The 18,707-nt window shown below is 35.8% G+C and overlaps 1 protein-coding gene across 2 annotated transcripts in view; it reads left to right on the forward strand.

Annotated features, from left to right (window-relative positions):
* CNTNAP4 (contactin associated protein family member 4) overlaps positions 1–18,707 on the forward strand; it is a 263,864-nt gene that overhangs the window by 187,243 nt on the left and 57,914 nt on the right. For both annotated transcript variants that reach the window (XM_001501663.5, XM_023637349.2), the window contains exons 15-16: positions 2,481–2,608; positions 18,246–18,416. In XM_001501663.5, the coding sequence (XP_001501713.2) occupies positions 2,481–2,608; positions 18,246–18,416 (299 nt within the window). The remainder of the gene's footprint in view (positions 1–2,480; positions 2,609–18,245; positions 18,417–18,707) is intronic.

Here is an 18,707-nt window from a genome sequence, read left to right on the forward strand (position 1 = left end):
GTCAAGAAAATAAAAGCAGTTATTACAAGTGACCCTGGGACACTGGTGTTTGATTAGCACACACAAATTTTAAAGCAACTGTTATAAACATGCCTACAGGTTTAAAGGTAAAAATAATCACAAGTGAACAGGGGGTATTCTAAGCAGATAGTTGAGAACTACATGAAAGAAGCAATTGTAAATTTTAGAATAGGAGAGTACAACATCTGAAGTGAAAAAGTCACTGCATGGACTGGACCTCATAGGAAATAGCAGAAGAAGTCTTCAATGAACCTGGAGATGGCTTATCAGAAATCATTCAAGCTGAAGAACAAAGGAGAGAAGAAAAGGATGGAAGGAAAAATTAACAGAACCTTTGCGGATTGTGGGAACATATCAATGATTTAACAGGCAAGAAATTGGAGTCTCTGAAGGACAGGAAATAAAATGAGGCAAAAAGAAAAAAATTGATGAAACAACGGCTGAAAATTTCTCAAATTTGTTTAATAGACAAGTCTCCAAAATGGCCCCTGATAATAACTGCGTGTTATGGACAATATTGTGTAATTTCCTCCCCTTGAGGGTTGCCTGGACCTTGTGATTTGCTTCTAATGAATAGAATATGGTAAAGATGATGTTATCACTTCCAGATTAGGTTACAAAAGATTGTGACTTCTGACTTGTTTGCAACTCTCTCTCTAACTCTTCTAGCTTTCTTGTTTTGATAAAGCAAACTACCATGTTTTGAGCTGTCCTGGGAAAACGGCCATGTGGCAAGGAATTGAGGGTGACCTTTATCCAGCAGCCAGTGAATAACTGAGGCCCTCAGTGCAACAACTAACAAAGAACAGAATACGGCCAACAACCACAGGAGTGAGTTTGGAAGCAGATCCTTCCCCAGTCAAGTACTGAGATGGCTGCAGTCCTTGCCAAATTTTGATTGTAGCCTTGGGAGAGGCCGTAAAGCGGAGGATCCCATGAAGCTGTGCCCAGATTCCTGACACGTCAGAACTGTAGATCATAAATATTGTTTCAAGTCACTAAGTTTTGGGGTAATAACTAATAGAACTTCAGTGTGCAGATTTCAGATACTCAGAGGATCTCAAGCAGAATAAAAACAGAGAAAAGCGCACCTTTCTTATTGTTCAAATTGCTAAAAACCAAAGATAAGGATAAATGTTTTGAAAGCAGCCAGGCTGGGTGGATTTGGTGGAACACGTTTCATACAGGGGAACAGGAACACTCGATGAAGGCTGACCTCTCATTGGAAGCACAGGTCAAAGACAATGGAAAGATATCTTTCATATGCTGAAAGAGAAAGCAATGTCAGTCTAGAATTCTATATTGAACAAAAATATACTTCAAAAATGAAGGTGAAATAAAATTCTTTTCAGCTTAAACAAATGTGAGAGAATTTGTTGCCAACAGAACTGCACCATAAGAAATACTAACAGAAATTCTTCAGGCTAAGGAGAAATAATACCAGATGAAAACTCAGATCTTCAGAAGGAATGAAGAGCGCTGGAAATCATGAATATGCTAGTAAATATAAAAGCCAGTGTTTAAATTCTTTTCTTAATTTAAAAATAAATTAAAATTCACTGTTTAATTGTACTATAAAGTTTATAACATCTAGATTTAAAATATATTACAACAATAGAACAAAGAACAGGTGTGTGTTGGGGGAGGTTTAAAAAATTATCCTGAGTAGGCTTCTGACATTTTATATTAAGTAATAAAACATAAAATCTAAATAGACTGTGATGAATTAAGGATGCATTTTGCAATTCATAAAGCAACCATTAGAATACAATAAACAGAAATATAACTAAAAGGTAAATAAAAAAATAAAATTGAACTTAAAACATATGGAGAAAACCAAGAGGAGGCAGGAAAAGGAAAGCAGAAATACAAGAAACCCTTTGGGGAGAAAATAGGAAATACCAAAATGGTAGATCTAAAAACACAGTATTGATCATTACACTAAATGGTAGTGGATTAACCATTCCATTTAAAAGGTAGAAAATGACCAACTGGATTTAAAAATGACCAACCATATACTGTCCACAAGAGACATTAAAATGCTGCCATATTTTTATATGCTCAGATGAGCAATTTTTTTTTTGAGGAAGATTAACCCTGATCTAACATCTGCTGCCAATCCTCCTTTTTTTGCTGAGGAAGACTGGCCCTGAGCTAACGTCTGTGCCCATCTTTCTCTATTTCATGTGGGACGCCTGCCACAGCTTGGCTTGACAGGCAGTGTGTAGGTCCGAACCTGGGATCCGAACCAGTGAACCCCCGGGCCACAAAAGTGGAACGTGCAAACTTAACCGCTGAGCCACTGGGCTGGCCCCAGATGAGTAATTTGATCCTTACTCCTTTGTGTGTGCAAATATAGCTCGGAACATCTTGGGTTTGAAATGCAATAAAGACTATTGTTTATTTTATAATTATATTAATCAGAGTAATTTTAAGAATTTGTTGTTACTGTTTTTTAGGACCAATGACACTGGATTCCTTTCTTATAAAGAACATCTGCCAGTAACTAAGATAGTGATTACAGACACAGGCCGACCGCATTCTGAAGCAGCTTATAAACTGGGGCCTCTACTCTGCCGGGGAGACAGTAAGTGGTAGCAATGTGTTGTATACATGTCTGAGGAAAGTGCTGTCACTTAAGAATCATGTTTCTATTATGTAATAATTAATCAGACTTCTATTGTGAAAACTCATAAGCAATGCCTGAAATAGTTCTTTTAGTCAGTGCACAAATCAAGTACCTATATGTGATTAACGCTGTGGTGGGAAACAGTGTTACAATTCTGTGAGAAAGAAACCACTAAGCATCTCGATTGGATTGGTTCATAAATACATTCCAGCATTTCTAAATTTCTACATGCCATTATCCATACCGGAAGGACTCAATGTTAATGTATCTTAGTTTCCTACTCTTGAGCCTGGGGTGAAATTAAAACATCAATAGAATCAAATGTCAGTTTAATCAAATGTATTTCAACTTTTAATCTTACTTTTTTTTCAGCTTGCGTATGTGTGTTTACTCTAAATCAATGAGACATGCTGTTTTGTATATTCAATGTATTAACACTGTAAACTAGAAATTTAAAATTCCAATATAGTTTCATAGAAAATATGTATTTTCAGCAGGGAATGAAATGAGCATATGTATCCATTCAGAACCTCTGTGAAATCGGTTAGGTTAGAGACTGACGTGTTAATCATTTATACTTTTAGTTATTTCCAGAACTTAAAAATGGAAATAGAAGGAATATTTATTTACATTAAAAATATACCCTAAAATAAAATTTTATTCTAGGGGCTCAACAGAGGAAGAGATGATCTGACAATGCAGTGGATTTATGGAAATACATAGCAGAAGTTGCTTTGTTAAAAAGCAAAGATGATACTGGCCTATAAAAATTTATACGTACGTTGTAAAAAACTGTCTGCCGTTATACCCACCATCCCCAATCTTTATCATCTCGACTTCCTGTTCTGCCAGTAGGCCTTACACAAGCTCATGAAGATGACATAGGATATTTCATAGAGAGAAAAATTATGGGCAAAGAGATGAGGTTGTAAACTCAGGATGCATCCAGGGGAGTGCAACGATTTTGTGTGACTGTAGAGAAATTGTTCTGTACGTCACATGCACTTTTCACTGCTGGTCTGATCTTAACCCTTCAGGGAGCCAGGCTGGCTTCCTCCAACCCCCTTATTCCATTTGCCATAATCCCTGGGGGACTGGTCTGCCTTGCCTGAGGTCACTACCAACTCTATCCCTTAGAGTTTCTTTCCTGCAAAGTATCCTACATTGCACAAGACAGCTCTCTATAAGAAAGGATTGTCTGGTCCAAAATGTCAATAGTGTTGAGGCTGAGAAGCTAGAGCATTAAACTTTGTGACTGTGGGGACGCAGGAGGAGGGGAACAACACCAGGAATAAGAAGTTACAAATAGTTTGAGTATCTAAAGACCTGCTAATTAATCTCTGACATTTTAATGAAACAGTCGATGAGATCTTTCCTTGGCCTTCTTGTCTCCTCCATCTATTTTAGGGTTGAGGATTATCCTCACATGAGGTCATGGGACAGTTTTCTACACAAGGGGCTCTTTTGTATTTTCTGAGTCAGAAGAGCAATGGCTGCAGAACAATGAATGTTCCCTTTTCTCTGTGTGGGAAATGTGCAATACCCTAGGCACATTTCTTTTTTTCCTTTCCAAGTAAGATAGACTGGGTAGATACGGGGATTCTAGATATGGGATCATGCACAATGGGGCTTATAAGCAGAGGAAAGGTATGTGGACATTATCTGAAGGCATTAGGACTGGAACATTGAATAATTTAAGGCTGAGAAATCGCTTTATCTTCATGATCCAACTGCAAGTGTCAAGACCAGTTATAAATTTACAGACCAGCAAAGTGACCTTTGATGTAGAACAAGGACAAATGCTGAGGGCTTGAACTAGGCCATAGTTGGCATGGGGCGTTAAGAAGGGGCTCAACTAGAGACATCAATTCAGTGTGATTTAGACGGGGAGTGAGGTGACAGTGTGAGGATGGGCTCCAGCTTTCTGATTTGAATAAAGCTGCTAGTACCACTTGCTGAGACAATAAGGATGCTAGCACCATTCATCAGGACAAGGAATTTTTAGATTTTCTTGGCACATAAAAATGGAAAGATAAGAACAAAAAACATATTTTGGTTTTATCACACAAAATAGAGACGTTGAAAATTTTGTATTTAGCCATATTTTTCTAGGAAAGAAGACAAGCTTTGAGAAAGCAGGGCAAATAAACAAAAATGAGTGTGAGACGTGCTAGTACCAGACATGAGCTTCCCTCTAATTAATTAACGTTGTTTTTTCAAGTCCATCTATCATTTAAAAAAAATATCTAGGTGTGTCTGAAATTCTGTGTTGCTGCTGCTATTATTGCTTGATGTCAGAAATCATGGAAAACATCATTAGGTGTTTTACCTAAAACACTGAAGATATGAATGATAAAGTTGTGTTTAAAGTTGTGCTGCAAACTTAGCAAAACTTAGTAAATATTGTTGTCTTGATTAATTTGTGAATATGGAAATAAATTTTTTGAAAAGATATGTGAAAACTAAATAGTAGAATTCAACATCTTATTTATGATGAAACCTAAGCAAACTAGGAACTAAAGAGATCTTTCTCAATGTTTTAATAGGTATCTATGAAAATATGACAACTAAAATGATACTGAATAGCCAAAGACTTACATGCTTTCCCTCTGAGATTAGGATTAAGACAAGGATGTCTACTATGACCTCTCCTATTCGGGATCATACTGGTAGTCCTAGCATATGTAATAAGTCAAGAAAAGGAATTCAAGGGATATAGGTCAGAAAGGCAGAAAATATCTCTATTTACAGATGACATCGTTTTCCAGGTAGAAAATCCTTAAGAATTTATTAAAAAAAAATGTTTAGCAAGGTCATAGTATGCAAGGTCAATATATAAAAATTAATTATATTTCATATGCTCATAATGAAAAACTGTAAATTGAAATTTTAAAAGTACCTTTTACAATAGTACCAAAAATATGAAATACTTTGGTATAAATATAACAAAATTACAAAACACTGATGAGAAATAATTAAAGAAGAACGAAATAAAAAACTCTGATTCTGCATTCAAAGACTTGATGTTGTTAAGATGTCAGTTTTCCCCAATTGGTACACAGAATGAATACATACCAATCAAAACCCAGGAGGTTTTTTTTTATAGAAATTGGCAAACTTATTCTAAAATGTATATGGAAAAGCAAAGAGCCTAGAATAGTTAAAACCTTTGAAAAATAAAAACAAAGTTGGAGACTTACACTGCCTGATTTTAAGACATTTCAAAACTATGGAATTCAAAACAGTATAATATTGACACAGAGACAGACAAATAGATTAATGCAATAGAGTTGAAAGCCCAGAAATAGGTTCACATATATATGGTCAATTGATTTTGGACAAAGCTACCAATACAAGTCAGTGGAGAAAGGATAATCCTTTTCAACAAACAGTGCTGGAGTATAATTAGAATCCATTTGCAAAAAAAGAGAAGAATCTCAACCCATAATTCAAACTACATACAAAAATTAACTCAAGATTGATCACAGACTTAAATGTAAACCCACGAACTATAAAACTTCTCTAAGAAAATATAGTAGAAAATCTTAGTGTTAGGCATAGAGTTCTTGGATATAACACCAAAAGCATGATCCATAAATTAAAAAAATAAATAAATTGGATTTTACCGAAAATAGAAACTTTTGCTTTTAAAATGACACTGTTAGGAAAATAGAAAAGTCACAAAGTGAGAGAAAATATGTGCAAAATACATTTCTGATAAAAGCTAGTATTCAGAATATATAAAGAGCTCTCTCACAGTGCAATCATTAAAAAAATTCAAATTAACAAATGGGCAAAAGATTTGCACATACGTTTCATCAGAGAAAATATACAGATTTCAAATAAGCACATAAAAGATGCACAACACATTAGTCATTAGGGAAATGCAAAATAACACAGTGAGATACCAACATACAACTGTCAGAGTGGCTAAAATTATAAAATAAAAACCAAAATAAAACAAAAAAACCTCTGACAATACCAAATGCTGAGGCTGCAGAGCAACTGGAACTTTCATAAATTGCTGGTGCAAATGCAAAATGGTATGGCCAGTTTGGCAGTTTTTTATAAAGTTAAACACACATTTACCATATGACCCAACAATCTAAATCCTGGGTATTTACTAAGAGAAATGAAATACCTGTATGCAAAGATTTATATTGGCTTTATTCATAGTTCCTAAAACTGGAAACCACCCAGATGCCCATCGACTACTGAATGCATAAATTTTCCATCTTATGGTGGTGTATCCACACTATATGGTGGAATACCAATAAACAATAAAAAGAAATGGAATACTGATACGTGCAACACATGGATGAATCTCAGATGCATTACGCTAAGTGAAAGAAGCTTGACTTAAAAGGCCACAGGCTGGATGATTCACTTTCTGAGATATTCTGCAAAAGGGAAAACCATAGGAACAGAAAAAGGATCTCTATTGCCAATGGCTTCAAGGCGAGAGGAATTTTACAAAGAGACACAGCTGAAGAAAGTGTTCTATATCTTGAGTGTCGTGGTGGCTTTGTGGCTTTATGTGTTTGTCAAAATTCGTAGAGCTATACACACAAAAAAGGCTAGTTTTACTACATTTAAATTACCCTTCAACACATCTGACTTAGAAAACCCCCCAAAACTCAATGATAGTATGAATAGTTATTTATGGTTCCTTAATTTTTTTAAGACTTCTTTTTAGAGCAGTTTTAGATTTACAACGACGTCCAGAGGAAAGCACAGAGATTTCTCATATACCCCCTGCCCCTCCACATGCATAGCCTCCCCCTCTATCAACATTACTCACTAGGATGGTACTTTTTTTTAACCAAGGATGGTAATTGCTTAATTTTAAAATTGGGTCATTAAAAAAATACCAGATGAAAACTCATAAAACAGTAAAAATTTTAGTAACATGGGTATTCTCCAGGACACTCCTAGAATCCTACTGAATATATTTCTGATTTATACTGACTTTAGAAACAAAAAGAGTCAAAGGAAAGAATCAAGAGAAAACATCTGGGTTTACCAGTTAACAGAAAGATTATAACTGGGAGGGCTCACTTATGTACTTTCCTGTCTGCTCACTCTCCCAGGAACAGTGGGAGCATCTTCATTTTTGAGGTACCATCAGAAGTCTTCTGGCCCAATAATTCCTCAACTTTGGCCTGTGTAAGAAGTACCTGGAAAGCATGCCAACTCTAGTTGTAGCATCTTCAGAACTCTCCCCAAGTGCTAAGGAGAAAGACCAGAAGTCCAGTATTGACACACAGGACTGAATTTTCTTTTCTTTTCTTTTTTTTTGGTAAGGAAGATTGACCCGGGGCTAACATCTGTTGCCAATCTTTCTTTTTTTGCTTGAGGAAGATTGTCCCTGAGCTAACATTTGTGCCAGTCTTCCTCCATTTTGTATGTGGGATGCTGCCACAGCATGGCTTGATGAGCAGTGTGTAGGTCTGTGCTTGGGATCCGAACCTGTGAACCCCAGACCACTGAAGTGGAGCATGTGAATTTAACCATTACACCACTGGGCCAGCCCCTAAATTTTTTTTTTCGACATTCATTAGGAAGACATTACAGGGACATTCCTCTGCTTCTGCAGATCTTGCGGCATGAAGAAAATGCATGGGCCACTGATGGCATCAGGCTCCATTGCCTCTTCACTTGCTTTCTTCCTTCATCTGAAAAATCTCCCCCATCCTTTTACTGAAACCTTTCACACTCAGATTCAAACTCTTCCTCCGTGAAGCTTGCACAGGTCTCTAGAGAACTTAGTCTACACTTTCAAAGAATGCTGAACATATTACAAATATATATTTCTCATACTGACTTTTAATTATTATCGAGCCTCTCAAGAGAAGGTCCATTGCTCATTTATTGTTGTGTTCCTAGCACCTGGTACATCACTGTTACATGAAAGGTAATCAATAAATAGCCCTTTATGAAAGACTGAGAATGATCCGTCATATACAGCTCGAGAAACTTATAGCTAGTGAATCATTGATAAGAGACAGGAATAAGTTTTTGATTGCATAAACAATTAAATGATAAGAAAGTATATACCTTTAATGAAAGGAGTTTAGATTCTATTAAAAGACTTATTCTGATTAATTACATAGTAGAAAGAGCACCCACTTCCACCGGAGCCATTTCTCGTCAGTACACTTGGGCTTGCTTTCAAATAAGCACATGATTTTACTTAATACTTTTCTTTTCACTCTTTATTTTTGAATTTTATTTATTTATTTATTTATCTATCTATCTACTTATTTCTTTATTTAGTGAGGAAGATTGGCCCTGTGCTAAGGTCTGTGCCAGTCTTCCTTCATTTTCTGTGGGACGCATCCACAGCGTGGCTTGACTAGTGGTGCTAGGTCCACACCCAGGATCCGAATCTGCAAACCCCAGGCCACTGAAGCAGAGTGCATGAACTTAACCAAAATACTCCCCTGGGCCGGCCCCAATTTTCACTCTTTTAATAATAAAATGCCTTTCTAAAACTGGAACACTTTCTACTTCTTGGAGAAAAAATATTTTGTGGCGTATTTTGCTTCGTTTTGTTTTCTATTATTTTGAAGAGACTTACGTTATTAATAATTGGTAGTCAAGAAACTTCACAAGTGTGAGGGAAGAAAATTCTAACACTTTCAAAAGATTTCCGTTTTTCTGAGACTGAGAATCCTGATAATTCTTAGAACTACCATAATATCCTTTTGTGACAAGTTGATGCACATTTTTCATGTTTTTATTCATTGTTTTAAATCTGAAATAATAATGACTTAATTGATAGAGTCATTATAAAAGTTTAAGATATACAGAAATGTCAAAGAAAAGAGTATAATAATCACCAGGAGTTACACAACTCAGAAATGGTGATTAACACCAGTGAATATTATTCCAGACATTTCTAGATACCTCTTGTGCACGGTCTCCCAACCTCACACTCTTGACATTGGGCTGGATAATTCCTTGTTATGGTCGGGGGCGGTCCTGTGCATTGTAGGCCTTTTAGCAGTATCCCTGCTCTCTGCCCACTAGATGCAGCTCTCTTCCCCCAGTTGTGACAACCAAATATGTCTCCAGAAATTGCCAAATGTCCCCTGCGGTGCAAAGTTGCCCCAGGTTGAGAACCTCTGCCCTAGATAAAAGAATAGAAAGAGAGATTTAGAAATAAATTTGAAAAACTTTAACTGAAATTTAGAAAGAAGAAACTGGATTGAAGCCAAAGGAATTGTTTTATATTATTTATTTATCTAATAAATGTATATTCAACTTGAAAGATGCTGCTAAACTTAAAATAAAGATTATAACGATTTTTAAAGGTTACAGTCTGTAGGTTTTATATTAAACTCAGTTTTAAATATTAGATAGTATTGATCTATTGTGAAAAATGGGGAAATTAGTGCTCATTTTTCCTCTCTTCTTTTTCTCCTTCCACATCCCATCTTTTGCTAGCTTTCCTATTATTTGTATGGCTGGTTATTGATTTATTTATTTGTGAGGATGATTGTCCCTGAGCTGACATCTGTGCCAATCTTCCTCTACTTCATGCGGGATGCTGCCACAGTGTGGCCTGAAGAGCAGTGCTAGGTCTGTGCCTGGCATCTGAACCTGTGAACCCTGGGCAGCTGAAGCAGAGCATGTGAACTTAACCACTATACCACCAGGCTGGCCCCTGGTTATTTTTTAATGCTACCCACTATCGTATCATCAGAGCCTCTCTATTCTTGAATGATTTCTATTTTTATTTATTTCTCCTTGGATTGCCTTGTCAGATAGTTGATGTTTTCTGTTTTTTCCTCCAGAAAGACTCATGAGTGTTCCGTATCCTGAGTTTGCATATGCTTGAGAATATTTGTTGCTTCAGAACTCTAAAACAAACTTGGCTGGTGTAACTTGATATTGTCTTTTTGGTAACGGCTTTATGAGGTATAATTCACACGCTGTACAATTAACCTGTTTAAAGTATACAATCTAATCATAGTTTAGTATGTTTAGTCATTTTAGTATATTACAGAGTTGTGCAACCATCACCACAATCAATTTTAGAACATTTCCATCACCCCAAAAAGAAACTAGTACCCATTTGGCAGACACACCCCATTTCCCGCTTACCCCTACCCAAGCCATAGTCAACCATGAATCTACCTTTTATCTCTGCAGACTTTCCTATTTTGGACATTTCATAGAGATGAAAACAGAATATGTGATCTTTGTGACTGGCTTCTTTCACTTGGCATCGCCAAGCTTGATCCGTGTTGTAGCATGTATCAATACATCATTATTTTTTATGACCAAATAATATTGCGTTCTAGGGATACACCACATTTTGTTTATCCATTAGTCAGTTGATGGACATGTGGGTTGGTTCCACTTTTTGGTTATTACGAATAGTGATGCTTTGAACATCTACATTTAAGTTGTTTTGTGGACATACATTTTCACTTTTCTTGAGTATATTTCTAAGAGTGGAACTTCTGGGTTATAAGGTAACCCTATGTTGAACCTTTTTAGAAACTGTTGTAACATTTTGGGTCCCACTTTGTGACAGTCACCAGTTTGTACAAATTATCACACTCTTGTCTGCACTGAGAGATGCCGTCATCTTGTCTTCCACAGCTTTTCTAGGTACCTTTTGGTCGACTCTCTTTCTTTATGAGATAGGATTTTATTTTAATTTTTCCGCAAAAGGGCTTGTATGTGCTTTATTCTCAGATTTCTTTCAAATTTGAAAATGTTTGCCTATTGCGTTGACTCAAAAAAATTAGGCTAGATACATTTTCTTTCTCTCAGAAATTTGTGGATGGTGCTTCTTTATCTTCTGACATTGAATATTGCTCTCAAGAATTCTGAGGCCAAACTGCTTTTTCCACCTTGTAGGTGACTGACTTTTTTTGACTGAATACTTTAAGGAATAATTATTACTTCAAGGAAATATTAAATAAGTTAACAAGGATGCATCTCAGTACTGTGCATTTGTATTAATTTTTCCTGAATAGGATGTGCTGTGGTAAAATGGATATATACATTTTATAAGCTGTTAAAGATTTGTTTCAAAGGTAATCTAAATTTTTACTCTCAATTCGTTAATCTGAACAAGGTAGTATTATTAACTCTTTGGCATTTGCATTTTTCCACCTATTTTATTAAATGTATTTCTTTTCAGTTAATGCATCCTGTTGAAATTTTATGTCTAATCAAGGCACCTCCAAAACCTACATAGTTGGAAAAGATTGTTCTAAGTTTCTTGTTCCAAGAAATTCTTGTCATTGAAATTAGTTTCTCCATTTTGTCTGCATCGACTTGTTCAGCTGTCTGAGAAATCACAGCTGCCCCGAATGCATTAAATAATCAAAGGTGCATGTAGGCAATAAATAACTTTGCAGAAGTTACACTCGGAGACTGGAAAAAGATATTGACTAGTGATTTGGTTAATTTCTCTTCCGTTTGACAGAGTTCTGTTCCGTTTGGCAGACTACACATAAACCATTAAAAAGTGAGGATCAATTCCGTTTTAACAGATAATCATATAATGTAATTTTGCAAGCTCCACTCTGTCTATAATCCTCCACCATTAGGAAATTCTTTTGACTTTAATTTTAATTTTTTCTTTTCTTTTCTTGGGTTTCCTTTACTTAATTTTCCTAAAGTTTCTCTACCTGTTTATCCCTTTTCCTCCTCCTCTTCTTCCTTCTCTCTCTTTTCTCTCTCTCTTCCTTCCCTCCCTCTTTCTACTTGTTTACTAAAGAATTTGAGTGTATTTATTGAGATACATATAATAAAACCAAACTGGGGGTGATTGCTCTAAGCTTTCTGATTGCTACGAGGACAAAGGAAATCTTGTAATTTCATTCAACAAAAATTTATTAAGCCCGTACATTGTACTATGCCTTCACCACATCGAGAGAGAGAAAGAAAGAGAGAGAGAGAGCAGCAGACCAAATAGGCAAAAGTATCTGTGTTCTTGGAGCTTGAGTTCCCTTAGGGGAATAGACAATAAACAAATAAGTAAAATATATGGTATGATAGATGCTAGCAAGTGTTGTGAAGACAATATAGTTGACACAGGGGTGGGGTGGGATTGGAAATTTTAAATAGGATAGGCATTAAATGCTCGTAAGCAGGTGGCATTTGAATAAAAAGCTGAAGGAAATAAGGGAGCACTGCATGTGTATTTCTGTGAAAGAGTTCTCTAGACAGAGGGCAAAGCATAGTAGCCATGTGGAGATGGGACTGTAGCTGGTGTGCTCTTGGAATAGCAAAATGGTCAATATGATTGGAGCAGAGTGTGCAAAGAGGAGAATGATAGAAGTCAGAGAGGAAGCTGGTGGTCAGATCATGGAGGATTTTGAAAGGTCTCTATTTTTCAACTTGAATGAGATTGGAAAACATTAGAGAATTTTGAGAAGAGGAGTTGGTGTGATTTAACTTTATCCCTTAATGAGATTCAACAGGGTAAGACTCAAGCAAGGAGACCATTTATGAGACCATACTGCCAACCCAGCTGAGGGATTATAGTGGCTTGGGCCATCAGCACAACGATGATAGTTGTATGGATACAGTTCAAAAGGAGAAGCAATAAAATTTGCTGATGGATTGACGTAGGTTTCAAAAGGAAGAGTCAAGAAAGACAGCAAGGTGTTTGGTCTAACAGTCAGAGGCATAGAATTGGCATTAATTGAGATGGAGAAGATTGCTGCTGGAGTCAGGGAGCTTCAGAGGAATATAAGGAATTCAGTTTTGAACATATTAAAGTTGAGAGGCCATTAGACATTCAGATAGAGATGTGGAGTTGTTAGTTTGAGTGTTCCAGGCTCTGGATAAATATTCGCAAGTCATCAGCATATTTAAAGCCATGAGATGGGCCAGGGGAGTTATTGAAGTGTAGTAACAGCCCTTGGAGCATTCCAACATTGATAGATTGAGGAGGTAAGGAAGAAGAAAGAAAGAAAACTGAGAAGTATACCACTAATGAGAAAGGCAAAGGACTGTTGGTATTCTTGACTCCAAGTGAAGAAAATATTTCTAGGAGGGGAGAACAATCAACTGTGTTAATTGTTGTTGATGTGCTGATTAAGATGAGGGCTGAGAATTGACAAAGGACTAGTATCTAGAACATTTAAGAACCCTCAAAAGTCAACAGCGGAAAAAAAAAAAGAAATGATACAATAAAATATGGATGCTATGAACTGAATTGTTTCCCCACCCCCCAAATTCATATATCGAAGCCCTAACCCCCAATATGACTGCATTAGGTGGTAGGGTCTTTAAGGAGGTAATTGAAGTTAAATGAGGCCATGAGGATGGGGCCCTAATCTGAATGGACTGGTGTCCTTATAGGAGGAGGAAGAGACACTAGAGAGCGCTCTCTTTCCACCTGTGCACAGAGGAAAGGCCATGTGAGGACACAGTGAGAAGGTGGCCATACCCAAGCCAGGAATGCCATAGGTAAAAGACATGAAGAGAGATTTCACCAAATCAAGAGTACAGATGGCAATTAAGCATGTGAAAAGACACTCAAAATCATTAACTACTGAGCAAATGCATATTAAAACCATAATGAGATATTACTACACACCTTCCAGAGTGGCTTAAAAAAAAAAAGTGACAACACAAAATGCTGGCCAGGATGTGGAGAAATGGATCACTCATACATTGCTGGTAGGAATGTAAAACGATATGGCCACTCTGGAAAAGAGTTTGGCAGTTTCATAAAAAGTAAGCATGCAACTCTCATATGACCCAGTGATTGTACTCCTCGGCATTTATCCCAGAGAACTGAAAACTTGCATAAAAACTTGTACATGGATGTTCATAGCAGCTTTATTTATAGTAGCTGAAAACTGGAAACGACCCAGATGTCTTTCAGCAGGTGAATGGTTAAATAAATTGTGGTACATCCATACCATGGAATACTACTCAGCAATAGAAAAGGAATGAACTACTGATCCACACAACAACCTGGGCGAATCTTTAGAGAGTAATTCTTAGTGGAAAAAAAAAAGTCAGTCTGAAAAGGCTACATACTATGTGCCTTTATGTGTAGAACATTCTTCAAATGACATTGCAAAACTGACCAGTGGTTGTCAAGGGGTTAGAGAGAGGGTGAGGGCCAGAGAGAAGAGGATGTGGCTATAAAAGGGAAGCAGGAGGAATAGTTGTGGAGATACAAATGTTTTACATCTTAACTGTTTCAAGGAGAGTATCCTGGTTTTCATATTGTACTATAATTTTGCAAAATGTTACCATTGGGGAAAACTAGTAAAGGGTACACAGAGTCTTTCTGTATTATTTCTTACAACTGCATGAAAATCTATAGTTATCTCAAAATAAAATTTTTCGTTAAGGAAATCCATATTTCCAGCTTTCTAAAATGATTCTTAAGCATTCAGAAAGATTTATTGGACTAGTAAATTATCCCTTGCCTCGGCATTTCTATATTTCATTTTATTTTATTCACTTTTAAGAAAAGTAGTGTTACCAAACTCATCAAGCTGTATATACTAAATATATATAGCTTTATACATGTCAATCATACCTCAACAAAGTGGTTTAAAAAAAGAAAGGTAGTGTTAGTGTGTCATATGCATCTTGATTTTTAAAGTAAAATGTATTGTCTTAAAAAAATATATTTTTCAACTACTGTTCTTTTTTTAAACAGCTTTATTGAGATATAATTCGCATACCATACAGTTCACCCACATAAAGAGAACTATTCAGTGGTTTTTGATATATTCATGGGACTGTATAACCTTTACTGCGGTCAATTTTAGAACATTTTCCTCACCCCCAAAAGAACTCTGCACCCTTAGCCGCTGGCATCCTTAAGCTGCTCCAACTCCTCAGCCCTCGGAAGCCACTAATCTACTTTCTGTCTCGCTAAGTCTATTTTTAAAAGGATAATCTATTAAGGATACAAATAAAAGTTTAGCAAAATAAATATTTAAGAAATTACTTGTAATCTTAACATAAGTTAATTTTCCTTATGGACTCTTTTTACTGTATATATGTAATGAAATACTTGGTACATCTTCCTCTTCTATCTAAATAACTATATGGATCCTGTTATCCATTGCAGTCTTTTTTTTAAATTCTGGAAAGCTAAAAGGTGGCATTTCTGAAGGTATCTTTCCAAATCTCTAGTACCCTAGATTGAATTTAATTGAAATATATTAATTATTAATTACTTAAAAAATTTATTAGTAATTGTTAATTAATTACGTAAAGTAATGAATCATGATTTGTTTTTGTGGGGATGATAAAGGGGCTCTTGCTCTCCTGACTAGCACTCTTGTTTGCGTTCAGGTCTTCTATTGCTGCAGGTTAGGGATTTTTAGCCACGGAATTCTCTCTTCAAAAGACCCAGAGCTTCCTGCTGGTGGCTGCCTGCTGGGCTCTGCCCCGCCTCCCCTTCCTCGCCCCTCCTTTCTCGGGGGCAGCCCAGATCCTCCTGGGTGCTTCTTCGCACAGTCTGGAAAGAGCTGAGCTGTCATATGCCATTAACATTATCGGATTGTGAAAATACTGGCCTTTGCTTTTTTTTTTTTTATAATTATTTTGAATTAGCAGCAGTCTTTTAAGCCAACAAAATGTTCTTCATTTTTTACCTATTGTGAATCTGTAAAATAAGGTTTGCTAACTAGACAAAATAGGTACTGTTTGAGTGTGAGAGTGTTTGAGCTAAGGTAATAAATTGTTTACGTTACAGTGCCAGCGTTCATTGTAAAGACAGCAGCAATTCAAAGAATTGTTCCTCTCTTTCAACCAGTTCCCTGAGGCCTTTTATATGATTCTTTATTGAGTTACTTGTGATATAAACATAAAACAAATGAAATATTAGGTCTCATAATACTCAGATTAGACCTTTAAGTAATTCTGACTGATCCTCTTTCTAATCAGACCAAATTAGTAAGATTTAATAATATTCCATAATTTAAAGTTACAGCTTTATTTTAATTTTTGTACATATACCATTTCAACAGAAAAGCATTTCATTCCTCCTAAAAATAGGTCAGGTAAGAAATTTTAAGGACACAAGTGTGGTGTTATCCCTGACTTGATATCATGCATTTTCTTGCATTCTTTCCTAGAGATCAAAATGTCTAAGTATAGAAATAGCTGTAAAATGGAAATAAGGACTGGGCTTGACAAACTCAGATAATATACAATTTTGTTTGGCTGTAGGGAAAAAAAAAGCCATCAAATATGTTCTCAGCTGAATAAATTCAGCTCTAAAATTGCCCAAGTATGAGCTAAGGATTGACTTTTGAATCAGGTCCATAAGAAAAACAGAAAAAATAAAATATATAAGCACTGTTTGATCCAGAATTTATAGAAAATAAATAAAAATCTAAGGAACAAGTGAAAGTGGAGTCAAGTCTGTGATTTTTAAGCCTAGCTGGATATATATCTTTTCTCTGCTAACATAATGAACCGTTGTTTTGAAATTACTTTTTTCTAACTTCAGAGGATCAATGTGTCTTTCTTCCAGGAAGGTAATTTAGATAAAAGAATTTTATTCAGTGCATGAGTGCGTGTGGAGGCAGTTGCTTAAAACTTCAGATGCATGTTTATATTTGATGTGTCGAGAACTTGCTGGTGGCAGCAGCCATGCCTGGTTCATTTCTCTGAGAATTCTTCTCATCAGCCACACGCATCCAGTTGGATTTCACTCCTGTCACTTCATGCCACTGCATTTATATTTTATTTTCCATACTTTCTGCTATCTAAGACCCGCAGTATTTTTCCAAAAGGAAAGTTGTATATATAACAAACAAACAAACAAAACAAATGGGTAAGTAAAGATAAGAAGTTGTATTTGGACAGAAATTGTAATTAAAGACCACATAATTTTTTTCAGATCTCTTAATTTATATCCCAAACTTTTACACATTTTCTCCTTATATTGAGCATTTTAAAACTTTTTGAGAACCCTTTTCCTACTACCTGTCTACTTCACTGTTATAAGCAAAGTAAACGATAAATTTGAATGAAAAGAGCATTTTCATGAAAATATCAGCATAGCACAGAGGAAGCAGTGTCCTCTTCTTTAATTAGATGAGGACGTTTTGAATGCCACTCTCAGCTTAGAAAATCACAAGGCCCATTAATGAAAACAGTTAGTCGAGGGTGTAACTGTGAAGTGTGTGTGTTTGAAGTGTTAGAACAAAAAACGCTTTGAGCTTCTTTAGAGATTTTTTGTTATTCAAAGGAATTTAGGTGTTTAAATTTTCAAGTTATTAAAAAAATCCAGCCTATTAATCAATGTTAAGCAGATCGTTATCACTTTGGTGGCGGAGGATGGTATTTAGGCTGAGGCCCTTTTTTAAATACAAAATAGAACATTGAGAGCATTTCTGCAGGTATCATTCCTCCCCTAGGTTGGAAGGAATCCAGGATTTCAATCCTTGTAAAATTTCTCATCATCTGCTCTTGTATACTCTATAGTTAATAGAAAAAAGAAGAGCAGGTTTGGATACATTAGCAATGTTTTTACTAGGAAAAATATGAACAACGGAAAATTGAATTATGTCATTCATTTTATTTCATAAATTGTTTTCTCACTTTCTGATTTTCTTTTTTTCTTAAAAAAACAAACCAGGGTCGTTTTGGAATTCCGCTTCCTTCAATACTGAGGCTTCCTACCTTCATTTTCCTACTTTCCACGGAGAACTCAGTGCTGATGTGTCTTTCTTTTTTAAGACAACAGCTTCCTCTGGGGTATTTTTAGAAAACCTGGGGATTACTGATTTTATCCGCATAGAGCTACGCTGTAAGTGTCCTTTTCATTAGAAGTCTATGGGATTCTATTTAGCAGTAAATCTTTTAACTGATTTTTAACACGTTTCTAGTTTATCAGCTGAATGTTTTCATTGTATCCCTTTGAAAAACTTCTATATTGTTAGCCTTTTTGCAAGAGAGTAATTTAATATTTAACATGATAATTTGGGAAAATTATTGGTATCCTCTGGAACCAATTTAAGAAGGGTTTTAAATTCAAATAACTAATTTTCTTTATAAACTAAATTCTCAGTTAATTACAAAATTACTTAATTAAATTGAC

Source organism: Equus caballus, chromosome 3 (assembly GCF_041296265.1).
Source record: "Equus caballus isolate H_3958 breed thoroughbred chromosome 3, TB-T2T, whole genome shotgun sequence".
Taxonomy (NCBI): Eukaryota; Metazoa; Chordata; class Mammalia; order Perissodactyla; family Equidae; genus Equus; species Equus caballus.